Consider the following 13437-nt stretch of genomic DNA (forward strand, 5'->3'; position numbering starts at 1 on the left):
TGATTAAGCTCTTCCACTTTGTTCTGTAAGAGACAGAGCCACAGTGACTCCAGGTTATAGCCTCTTACAACGGGGACTTTCAAAGCTCTCTGCCCCCTATTTTTTGAACGTAACTGCAAAAGATTGAAGGTGAAAATCTCTTGCAAAGACATGTATAATCTCTGCAGAAGCAAGATGACTTCACAGACAGAAATAAGAAGAAGAGGGAATCAAACAAACAAGCATGAGAACGTGTAGCAGCAGCTATGGATTACAGAGACAACAATCAGTGGCAGACACAGAAACCAGTTTAGACACGTAAAATACACAACATGTAGTAATGCCTAGTGCTACAGATGTCAGTCAGGTCATAGATCAAACACACACACAAAACAGATCAATATAATAACAAGTCATCTATTTCTTGAGATGCAGAAATCATTCTGATTTACTTTTTTGAAGCAAATATCAAGTTGATATAAAAACCAAAAGCTTCAATATCCATCTGTCTACGGCTGTGAAAGCCATAAAAATACAATCTCATTCTAGTTCTGTGGTGGGAGCCATAGAGATAAATACAGTTTCTACAGTATCCATCTCTAGAGTGAAACAGTATCCATCTCTACAGTTTCTACAGTATCTATCTCTATAGTAAAACAGTATCAATCTCTACAGTAATACAGTATCAATCTCTATAGTAAAACAGTATCAATCTCTACAGTAATACAGTATCAATCTCTACACTAATACAGTATCAGTCTCTACAGTAATACAGTAATACAGTATGAATCTCTACAGTAATACAGTAATACAGTATCTATCTCTACAGTTTCTACAGTATCAATCTCTACAGTATCTATCTCTACAGTTTCTACAGTATCAATCTCTACAGTTTCTACAGTATCAATCTCTACAGTATCTACAGTATCAATCTCTACAGTATCTATCTCTACAGTTTCTATCTATATAGTGATACAGTATCTATCTCTACATTTCTACAGTATCTATCTCTACAGTATCTATCTCTACAGTTTCTACAGTATCTATCTCTACATGATGCACTATTGTAAAGTGGTTGTTCCACTGGATATCATAAGGTGAATGCACCAATTTGTAAGTCGCTCTGGATAAGAGCGTCTGCTAAATGACTTAAATGTAATGTAAATGTAATCAGTTTCTACAGTATCTATCTCTACAGTTTCTACAGTATCTATCTCTATAGTGATACAGTATCTATCTCTATAGTGATACAGTATCTATCTCTATAGTGATACAGTATCTGTCTCTATAGTGATACCGTATCTGTCTCTATAGTGATACAGTATCTATATCTACAGTGGGGCAAATAAGTATTTAGTCAGCCACCAATTGTGCAAGTTCTCCCACTTAAAAAGATGAGAGGCCTGTAATTTTCATCATAGGTACACTTCAACTATGACAGACAAAATGAGAAAAGAAAATCCAGAAAATCACATTGTAGGATTTTTTATGAATTTATTAGCAAATTATAGTGGAAAATAAGTATTTGGTCAATAACAAAAGTTTATCTCAATACTTTGTTATATACCCTTTGTTGGCAATGACACAGGTCAAACGTTTTCTGTAAGTCTTCACAAGGTTTTCACACACTGTTGCTGGTATTTTGGCCCATTCCTCCATGCAGATCTCCTCTAGAGCAGTGATGTTTTGTGGCTGTCGCTGGGCAACACGGACATTCAACTCCCTCCAAAGATTTTCTATGGGGTTGAGATCTGGAGACTGGCTAGGCCACTCCAGGACTTTGAAATGCTTCTTACGAAGCCACTCCTTCGTTGCCCGGGCGGTGTGTTTGGGATCATTGTCATGCTGAAAGACCCAGCCACGTTTCATCTTCAATGCCCTTGCTGATGGAAGGAGGTTTTCACTCAAAATCTCATGATACATGGCCCCATTCATTCTTTCCTTTACACGGATCAGTCGTCCTGGTCCCTTTGCAGAAAAACAGCCCCAAAGCATGATGTTTCCACCCCCATGCTTCACAGTAGGTATGGTGTTCTTTGGATGCAACTCAGCATTCTTTGTCCTCCAAACACGACGAGTTGAGTTTTTACCAAAAAGTTCTATTTTGGTTTCATCTGACCATATGACATTCTCCCAATCCTCTTCTGGATCATCCAAATGCTCTCTAGCAAACTTCAGACGGGCCTGGACATGTACTGGCTTAAGCAGGGGGACACGTCTGGCACTGCAGGATTTGAGTCCCTGGCGGCGTAGTGTGTTACTGATGGTAGGCTTTGTTACTTTGGTCCCAGCTCTCTGCAGGTCATTCACTAGGTCCCCCCGTGTGCTTCTGGGATTTTTGCTCACCGTTCTTGTGATCATTTTGACCCCACGGGGTGAGATCTTGCGTGGAGCCCCAGATCGAGGGAGATTATCAGTGGTCTTGTATGTCTTCCATTTCCTAATAATTGCTCCCACAGTTGATTTCTTCAAACCAAGCTGCTTACCTATTGCAGATTCAGTCTTCCCAGCCTGGTGCAGGTCTACAATTTTGTTTCTGGTGTCATTTGACGGCTCTTTGGTCTTGGCCATAGTGGTGTTTGGAGTGTGACTGTTTGAGGTTGTGGACAGGTGTCTTTTATACTGATAACAAGTTCAAACAGGTGCCATTAATACAGGTAACGAGTGGAGGACAGAGGAGCCTCTTAAAGAAGAAGTTACAGGTCTGTGAGAGCCAGAAATCTTGCTTGTTTGTAGGTGACCAAATACTTATTTTCCACCATAATTTGCAAATAAATTCATTAAAAATCCTACAATGTGATTTTCTGGAATTTTTTTTCTCATTTTGTCTGTCATAGTTGACGTGTACCTATGATGAAAATTACAGGCCTCTCATCTTTTTAAGTGGGAGAACTTGCACAATTGGTGGCTGACTAAATACTTTTTTGCCCCACTGTATCTCTATAGTGATACAGTATCTATCTCTACTGTGATACAGTATCTGTCTCTATAGTGATACAGTATCTATCTCTATAGTGATACAGTATCTATCTCTATAGTGATACAGTATCTATCTCTATAGTGATACAGTATCTATCTCTATAGTGATACAGTATCTATCTCTATAGTGATACAGTATCTATCTCTACTGTGATACAGTATCTATCTCTATAGTGATACAGTATCTATCTCTACTGTGATACAGTATCTGTCTCTATAGTGATACAGTATCTATCTCTATAGTGATACAGTATCTGTCTCTATAGTGATACAGTATCTATCTCTATAGTGATACAGTATCTATCTCTATAGTGATACAGTATCTATCTCTATAGTGATACAGTATCTATCTCTATAGTGATACAGTATCTATCTCTACTGTGATACAGTATCTATCTCTATAGTGATACAGTATATCTCTATAGTGATACAGTATCTGTCTCTATAGTGATACAGTATCTATCTCTATAGTGATACAGTATCTGTCTCTATAGTGATACAGTATCTATCTCTATAGTGATACAGTATCTATCTCTATAGTGATACAGTATCTATCTCTATAGTGATACAGTATCTATCTCTATAGTGATACAGTATCTATTTCTATAGTGATACAGTATCTATCTCTATGGCTATAAGAGATGTGCTGTTCTGTAGCTGACCTTGTCATCACAGCTGCAGCCTAAGTCATCGGTCAGAGTAACGATGGGACCTGAGATGGTGGGTTTAGACACCTCCTCTGGCATGGTGGGCTTGTGGACCGGGCTTTTCAACAGGTGGTTCAGACTCCCATGAGTCCCGTTGTTAGGGGCAGGCTTCAGGCCAAGCAGATCTGTTCAATGAAGACGGACAATAAAGTATTGACTTGTTCTGATTACAGTAAGATCTCAAGTCAAAATGCAATACAACGTCACTGTCCATAACGTATGAGTATGGGCTGATGAATGCTACTGTATGCCTCCCTCAAATAAAAAATTATGAAGAAGCCTTACCACACATGACATTGTAAAGTTCAATGTTTTCAAAAACTGGCACTTTGGTCTTGAATTTAAACATAGGTCCATATCCAAAGAAAATAGTCTAAAGAACAGGAACAGGATGAGGTAATGATTAATCATTTATGGCAACAAGAACACTTAAATCAAGATGAGGATAAAACGAGCATACCTGCATGCTGTTTATCTTGTTGTCATAACCGTGATCTCCTGCAAAACCACATTTCCCAGGGTGCCTCTTTCCTCCTTCTGGAGACTTTCTGTAACAGACAGCATGAAACCAAAATTCCAACATCAGACAATTCATGGTTTTAATAATATTAACTATCTACAATTCCTCACCGGGATGACGACTATATGCAGCCTAAATAAACAGTCAAGGACATTGTGTCTGATTTTCATAACGTTTGATTTGATTCAAACCAGACCACACAGATTCAGCCCTACATACACAGTAACACACTGAAATCCTTATAGACCCAAGTATTACGGATTCTGTTTTTCCAAGGCCAACCTACACCACCACATTTCCCAGTAAAGCCATGTCATTGGAAAACAGACACTTTTTAATGAAGTTTGCATTAAACACTACAGTCAGTGGTGTCTGTGTAGGGGACAACCCACAAGCACGTAGAGCCTGAAATCACCAACGGCAGGGAAAACGGCAAACATTTCATTTCATTTGGGAATTTAATTTAAAAGACAGTTTTACTCTGCTAGCTGCAAAGCTGCAGAAGGGTAAGAATTTCTCACTCAGAAAGCATTAAGTTCACAACTCATGGTGCCAGCGATTTAAACTAGTCTATATCTTAGCAGGCAGGAGGAGAGATCTCAAAGATCTCTTTCATTGAGCTCTGTGGCCATGCCAACTCAAACAGGGTGACAACCCCATGGAGCAGGCTTATTCTGAACCAGCCCTCGCCTCTCTGTCTTTCAACCATTGATTTGTTTTCAGTTGTCGTCCGCAACAGACAGACAGACATTACCTCATGTGTTTACACAGGGAGTGATAACTTTCCACTGGGTCTGACCAACACTGGGACTGATGATGACAAACATACAGAGTCTGTCCAGGTTCATGTTAACAGACACGGCCTTCTCCAGGAACAGGGTAAAATAGGACGACACCACCACCAATAGGACACCACCACCACCACCACCAATAGGACGACACCACCACCAATAGGACACACCACCACCGCCAATAGGACGACACCACCACCACCAATAGGACGACACCACCACCAATAGGACGACACCACCACCGCCAATAGGACACACCACCACCCCCAATAGGACACACCACCACCGCCAATAGGACACACCACCACCGCCAATAGGACACACCACCACCCCCAATAGGACACACCACCACCACCAATAGGACACACCACCACCACCACCACCAATAGGACACACCACCACCGCCAATAGGACACACCACCACCCCCAATAGGACACACCACCACCACCAATAGAACGACACCACCACCAATAGGACGACACCACCACCAATAGGACACACCACCACCACCAATAGGACACACCACCACCGCCAATAGGACACACCACCACCACCAATAGAACGACACCACCACCACCAATAGGACGACACCACCACCACCAATAGGACACACCACCACCACCAATAGGACGACACCACCACCACCAATAGGACACACCACCACCACCAATAGGACACACCACCACCACCAATAGGACACACCACCACCACCAATAGGACGACACCACCACCACCAATAGGACGACACCACCACCACCAATAGGACGACACCACCACCACCAATAGGACGACACCACCACCACCAATAGGACGACACCACCACCACCAATAGGACGACACCACCACCACCAATAGGACGACACCACCACCAATAGGACGACACCACCACCACCAATAGGACGACACCACCACCACCAATAGGACGACACCACCACCACCAATAGGACACACCACCACCACCACCAATAGGACGACACCACCACCACCAATAGGACGACACCACCACCACCAATAGGACGACACCACCACCACCAATAGGACGACACCACCACCACCAATAGGACGACACCACCACCACCAATAGGACACACCACCACCGCCAATAGGACACACCACCACCACCAATAGGACACACCACCACCCCAATAGGACACACCACCACCCCAATAGGACACACCACCACCACCAATAGAACGACACCACCACCACCACCCCCAATAGGACACACCACCACCCCAATAGGACACACCACCACCACCAATAGGACGACACCACCACCAATAGGACACACCACCACCACCAATAGGACACACCACCACCACCAATAGAACGACACCACCACCAATAGAACGACACCACCACCACCAATAGAACGACACCACCACCACCAATAGGACACACCACCACCGCCAATAGGACACACCACCACCACCAATAGGACACACCACCACCCCCAATAGGACACACCACCACCGCCAATAGGACACACCACCACCACCAATAGAACGACACCACCACCACCAATAGGACGACACCACCACCACCAATAGGACGACACCACCACCGCCAATAGGACGACACCACCACCACCAATAGGACGACACCACCACCACCAATAGGACGACACCACCACCACCAATAGGACGACACCACCACCACCAATAGGACGACACCACCACCAATAGGACGACACCACCACCACCAATAGGACACACCACCACCGCCAATAGGACACACCACCACCACCAATAGAACGACACCACCACCACCAATAGAACGACACCACCACCACCAATAGGACACACCACCACCGCCAATAGGACACACCACCACCACCAATAGGACACACCACCACCCCCAATAGGACGACACCACCACCAATAGAACGACACCACCACCAATAGAACGACACCACCACCAATAGGACACACCACCACCACCAATAGGACACACCACCACCACCAATAGGACACACCACCACCACCAATAGGACACCACCACCACCCCCACCACCAATAGGACACCACCACCACCACCAATAGGACACACCACCACCCCCAATAGGACACACCACCACCACCAATAGAACGACACCACCACCAATAGAACGACACCACCACCAATAGGACACACCACCACCACCAATAGGACACCACCACCACCACCAATAGGACACCACCACCACCACCACCAATAGGACACACCACCACCACCAATAGGACACCACCACCACCACCAATAGGACACACCACCACCACCAATAGGACACACCACCACCACCAATAGGACACACCACCACCACCAATAGGACACACCACCACCACCAATAGGACACACCACCACCACCAATAGGACACCACCACCACCACCAATAGGACACCACCACCACCACCACCAATAGGACACCACCACCACCACCAATAGGACACACCACCACCACCAATAGGACACCACCACCACCACCACCAATAGGACACACCACCACCCCCAATAGGACGACACCACCACCACCAATAGGACACCACCACCACCACCAATAGGACACACCACCACCACCAATAGGACACACCACCACCACCAATAGGACACACCACCACCACCAATAGGACGACACCACCACCACCAATAGGACACCACCACCACCACCAATAGGACACACCACCACCACCAATAGGACACACCACCACCACCAATAGGACACACCACCACCACCAATAGGACACACCACCACCACCAATAGGACACACCACCACCACCAATAGGACGACCACCACCACCACCAATAGGACGACACCACCACCACCAATAGGACACCACCACCACCAATAGGACACACCACCACCCCAATAGGACACACCACCACCACCAATAGGACACACCACCACCCCCAATAGGACACACCACCACCAATAGAACGACACCACCACCAATAGAACGACACCACCACCAATAGGACACACCACCACCCCCAATAGGACGACACCACCACCAATAGAACGACACCACCACCAATAGAACGACACCACCACCAATAGGACACACCACCACCACCAATAGGACACACCACCACCACCAATAGGACACCACCACCACCACCACCAATAGGACGACACCACCACCCCCAATAGGACACACCACCACCACCAATAGGACACACCACCACCACCAATAGGACACACCACCACCACCAATAGGACACCACCACCACCACCAATAGGACGACACCACCACCACCAATAGAACGACACCACCACCACCACCAATAGGACGACACCACCACCACCAATAGGACACCACCACCACCACCAATAGGACGACACCACCACCACCAATAGGACGACACCACCACCCCCAATAGGACACACCACCACCCCCAATAGGACACACCACCACCACCAATAGAACGACACCACCACCAATAGAACGACACCACCACCAATAGGACACACCACCACCACCAATAGGACACACCACCACCACCACCAATAGGACACACCGTAGCAAAAAATCTGTGGTCTATTTCCGTTTCGAAATGAGAGAGAGAGAGAGAGAGAGAGAGAGAGAGAGAGAGAGAGAGAGAGAGAGAGAGAGACACAGAGAGACAGAGAGAGACACAGAGAGACAGAGAGAGAGAGAGACAGAGAGACAGAGAGAGAGAGAGAGACAGAGAGAGAGAGAGACAGAGAGACAGAGAGAGAGAGAGAGACACAGAGAGACAGAGAGAGACACAGAGAGACAGAGAGAGAGAGAGAGAGACAGAGAGACAGAGAGAGAGAGACAGAGAGACAGAGAGAGAGAGAGAGAGACAGAGAGAGAGAGAGACACAGAGAGAGAGAGAGAGAGAGAGAGAGAGAGAGAGACAGAGAGAGAGAGAGAGAGACAGACAGAGAGAGAGAGAGACAGAGAGAGAGAGAGAGAGAGAGAGACAGAGAGAGAGAGAGACACAGAGAGAGAGAGAGAGAGAGACAGAGAGAGAGAGAGACACAGAGAGAGAGAGAGAGAGAGAGAGAGAGAGACACACAGAGAGAGACACACAGAGAGAGAGAGAGAGAGAGAGAGAGAGGGTATAACCTTGCGATATGCCACTTTCTCTCCACTAACAGATGGATGTCCTCTATTCTCCTGTTGTTGGCGTAGTGAAGGCGCTTGGGGAGATGCTGCTTCATATAGGGCTTGAAGTGCTGGTCTGACTTTTTACACTGAGGAGGCAGAAGAACACGATTCCAGGTGCTCTGTAGTACAACTTTGTCACCACTATTTCATAAACTATAATTCTGGATTTTTCACCTTAACCTCTGACACCACAACACAGGTATGAATACTGGTCAGAACAATGACTTAGAGAAGACAATGTGTATGGAAATACAACGTGTATAGAGAAGACAATGTGGAAATACAACGTGTATAGAGAAGACAATGTGTATGGAAATACAACGTGTATAGAGAAGACAATGTATATAGAAATACAACGTGTATAGAGAAGACAATGTATATAGAAATACAATGTGTATAGAGAAGACAATGTATATAGAAATACAACGTGTATAGAGAAGACAATGTATATAGAAATACAACGTGTATAGAGAAGACAATGTATATAGAAATACAACGTGTATAATACTCACTGTAAGATTTGCAACAACAGATTTGGCATCGTCTGAAAAAAGACAAACAGTGTTCTAATTTTCTGTCGACTGTTAGGAAATGTGCCTCGTTCTGCCGTACTGAGGACGCAGTTCATAACTGGATCAGTAGGGACACAACAACCTAGTCTGGGGATGAGGAGGCGTGCTCTTCTGAGCAGAAACATACATGCTAAAGTGATGTTATTGTTTTGGTCTTGACTGACCTGGCCATGTGACCCAGTCAAGGATCAGGCCAGGGTCACTGAGATACAGTACTCTGTCTTCCTCTCCAGACTTTCCAGTAACTGGAGGAATTGGTCTGCCTGTCTAAACGCAGCCTATGAGGACCACAATGGGTCTGCCTGTCTAAACGCAGCCTATGAGGACCACAATTGGTCTGCCTGTCTAAACGAAGCCTATGAGGACCGCAATAGAAATAGGTCTCTGATTTTGTAGTTGGTTAATCCTCAATGATTTTATTAATGCATGGTCTTCAATTCAGTATTGTGTTTTTAAATGATCAATACACCAATCAAACAAACAAACCAAACGCTCACATTTGGGGTTGTTGGGGTACCTGGAGCGGATCCTGCCCAGGGAGCCGGGGATTAGTATGATGTCATCAACAGTGGACGGCATGTATGAGCTGAGAAACTCTGTCCTGTCACAGTGAGCCTCCTCCATACCTGAGGAACACATGTTCAGAACAGACTTTAAATCACTGCAGAATGAATATGAAGAAGGTGACTTGATTGTCCATAGTCAGAGAGAAATGGACATCGTCTAGAGCACGTGTCAAACTCATTCCATGGAGGGCCGAGTGACAGAGGGTTTTCGCTCCTGCTGTCACGTCCTGACCAATATAAGTTGTTATTTTCTATGGTAGAGTGGTCAGGGGGTGTTTCTGTGTCTGATCTATCTTTTCTAGTTCTATGTTTAAATTCTAGTTTTCTATTTCTATGTTGGGATTGTTTGGGGTTGATCTCTAATTGTAGGCAGCTGATCCTCATTGCCTCTGATTAGAGATCATATTTAAGTAGGGGTTTTTCTCATTGTTGCTTGTGGGCTATTGTCTTTTGAGTAGTGTGTTGTCCTCTCTGCGTCACGGTTTGTTGTTTTCCTATTTTCAAGTTATTTGTGTATTGCATTCAGTTTCACTTTTAATAAATATGTGGAACTACGAAAACGCTGCATCTTGGTCCGCTCCTTATAACAGCCGTGACACCTGCCTTGTACTTGATTGATGAATTGGGGTCACTAATTAGTAAAGAACACCCCTCGCCTGGTTGTCTAGGTCTTAAATGAATGGAAAAACCTAAACCTGCAGACACTAGTCCCTCCATGGAACGAGTGACACCCCTGGTCTAGAGGTCTGCGGAGGACGGATTTATTCATCCCGCCCACATCCGCACCCGCCCACACCCGCTGGCTTTCTGTCCGACTCCCACCCACTAACGCAAGAACTGGTCCCGAACCCAACCGCAGTACTGCAATGTTATTTTAGGCGTATGTGACGACTCAGCTCACTTGCCAGCCATGGTCGCAGTAAATTGTGCGCCCTGTAGGAAATATCAAAATGCGCAAAAATAAGCTAAGAAATAGGTTAAATTACCAGAGATTCTCACACGGCCCATTATATTAGGCTATCAGTATCACTGGGCTATATCAGCCAATAGGCTAGATGTACATTGAAGAGACCTGAGTTGGAGATACTTGCCCTTTCTCTAGAGCTCCGTTTTCTGACCTCCCTTTTAGGAGTAGGAAGATTTTCAGACGGAGACTAATATGAGTGATCAATATTTATTTCTAGGCAATGTAGTACACTATAGACTAATGATATTTAGGAAGTACCTTTCCTTGGAAAAATAACTGATTCTCCCACCAGTGTGTGTATTGACTAGGTAGAGTTAGTGTGTATTGACTAGGGTTAGTGTGTATTGACTAGGTAGGGTTAGTGTGTATTGACTAGGGTTAGTGTGTATTGACTAGGTAGAGTTAGTGTGTATTGACTAGGTAGAGTTAGTGTGTATTGACTAGGGTTAGTGTGTATTGACTAGGGTCAGTGTGTATTGACTAGGTAGGGTTAGTGTGTATTGACTAGGTAGGGTTAGTATGTATTGACTAGGGTTAGTGTGTATTGACTAGGTAGGGTTAGTGTGTATTGTCTAGGTAGGGTTAGTGTGTATTGACTAGGGTTAGTGTGTATTGACTAGGGCTAGTGTGTATTGACTAGGTAGGGTTAGTGTGTATTGACTAGGGTTAGTGTGTATTGACTAGGTAGAGTTAGTGTGTATTGACTAGGGTTAGTGTGTATTGACTAGGGTTAGTGTGTATTGACTAGGTAGGGTTAGTGTGTATTGACTAGGGTTAGTGTGTATTGTCTAGGTAGGGTTAGTGTGTATTGACTAGGTAGAGTTAGTGTGTATTGACTAGGGTTAGTGTGTATTGTCTAGGTAGGGTTAGTGTGTATTGACTAGGTAGAGTTAGTGTGTATTGACCAGAGTTAGTGTGTATTGACTAGGGTTAGTGTGTATTGACTAGGTAGAGTTAGTGTGTATTGACTAGGTAGAGTTAGTGTGTATTGACTAGGTAGGGTTAGTGTGTATTGACTAGGGTTAGTGTGTATTGACTAGGTAGAGTTAGTGTGTATTGACTAGGTAGAGTTAGTGTGTATTGACTAGGGTTAGTGTGTATTGACTAGGGTCAGTGTGTATTGACTAGGGTCAGTGTGTATTGACTAGGTAGCGTTAGTGTGTATTGACTAGGTAGGGTTAGTGTGTATTGACTAGGGTCAGTGTGTATTGACTAGGGTTAGTGTGTATTGACTAGGTAGGGTTAGTGTGTATTGACTAGGTAGGGTTAGTGTGTATTGACTAGGGTTAGTGTGTATTAACTAGGTAGGGTTAGTGTGTATTGACTAGGGTTAGTGTGTATTGACTAGGTAGGGTTAATGTATATTGACTAGGTAGGGTTAGTGTGTATTGACTAGGTAGAGTTAGTGTGTATTGACCAGGGTTATTGTGTATTGACTAGGTAGGGTTAGTGTGTATTGACTAGGTAGGGTTAGTGTGTATTGACTAGGTAGGGTCAGTGTGTATTGACTAGGTAGGGTTAGTGTGTATTGACTAGGTAGGGTTAGTGTGTATTGACTAGGGTCAGTGTGTATTGACTAGTGTTAGTGTGTATTGACTAGGTAGGGTTAGTGTGTATTGACTAGGTAGGGTTAGTGTGTATTGACTAGGGATAGTGTGTATTAACTAGGTAGGGTTAGTGTGTATTGACTAGGGTTAGTGTGTATTGACTAGGTAGGGTTAGTGTATATTGACTAGGTAGGGTTAGTGTGTATTGACTAGGTAGAGTTAGTGTGTATTGACCAGGGTTATTGTGTATTGACTAGGTAGGGTTAGTGTGTATTTACTAGGGTTAGTGTGTATTGACTAGGTAGAGTTAGTGTGTATTGACTAGGGTTAGTGTGTATTGACTAGGGTTAGTGTGTATTGACTAGGGTTAGTGTGTATTGACTAGGGTTAGTGTGTATTGACTAGGGTTAGTGTGTATTGACTAGGTAGAGTTAGTGTGTATTGACCAGGGTTAGTGTGTATTGACTAGGTAGGGTTAGTGTGTATTGACTAGGGTTAGTGTGTATTGACTAGGTAGAGTTAGTGTGTATTGACTAGGGTTAGTGTGTATTGACTAGGGTTAGTGTGTATTGACTAGGTAGGGTTAGTGTGTATTGTCTAGGTAGGGTTAGTGTGTATTGACTAGGTAGAGTTAGTGTGTATTGACTAGGGTTAGTGTGTATTGACTAGGGTCAGTGTGTATTGACTAGGGTTAG

General features: G+C 44.6%; 1 protein-coding gene across 1 annotated transcript in view; it reads right to left on the bottom strand.

Moving 5' to 3' along the window:
• LOC106597885 (autotaxin) overlaps positions 1-13437 on the bottom strand; it is a 55498-nt gene that overhangs the window by 21280 nt on the left and 20781 nt on the right. The window contains exons 13-19 of the mRNA XM_082968538.1: positions 10160-10288; positions 9603-9634; positions 9049-9176; positions 4126-4213; positions 3951-4038; positions 3621-3790; positions 1-23 (exon numbers count right to left, since the gene is read on the bottom strand). The exon at positions 1-23 is cut by the window's left edge and continues 23 nt beyond it. Coding sequence (XP_082824664.1) covers positions 1-23; positions 3621-3790; positions 3951-4038; positions 4126-4213; positions 9049-9176; positions 9603-9634; positions 10160-10288 — 658 coding nt within the window. The remainder of the gene's footprint in view (positions 24-3620; positions 3791-3950; positions 4039-4125; positions 4214-9048; positions 9177-9602; positions 9635-10159; positions 10289-13437) is intronic.

This window comes from Salmo salar, chromosome 02, assembly GCF_965601325.2.
Source record: "Salmo salar chromosome 02, fSalSal1, whole genome shotgun sequence".
Taxonomy (NCBI): Eukaryota; Metazoa; Chordata; class Actinopteri; order Salmoniformes; family Salmonidae; genus Salmo; species Salmo salar.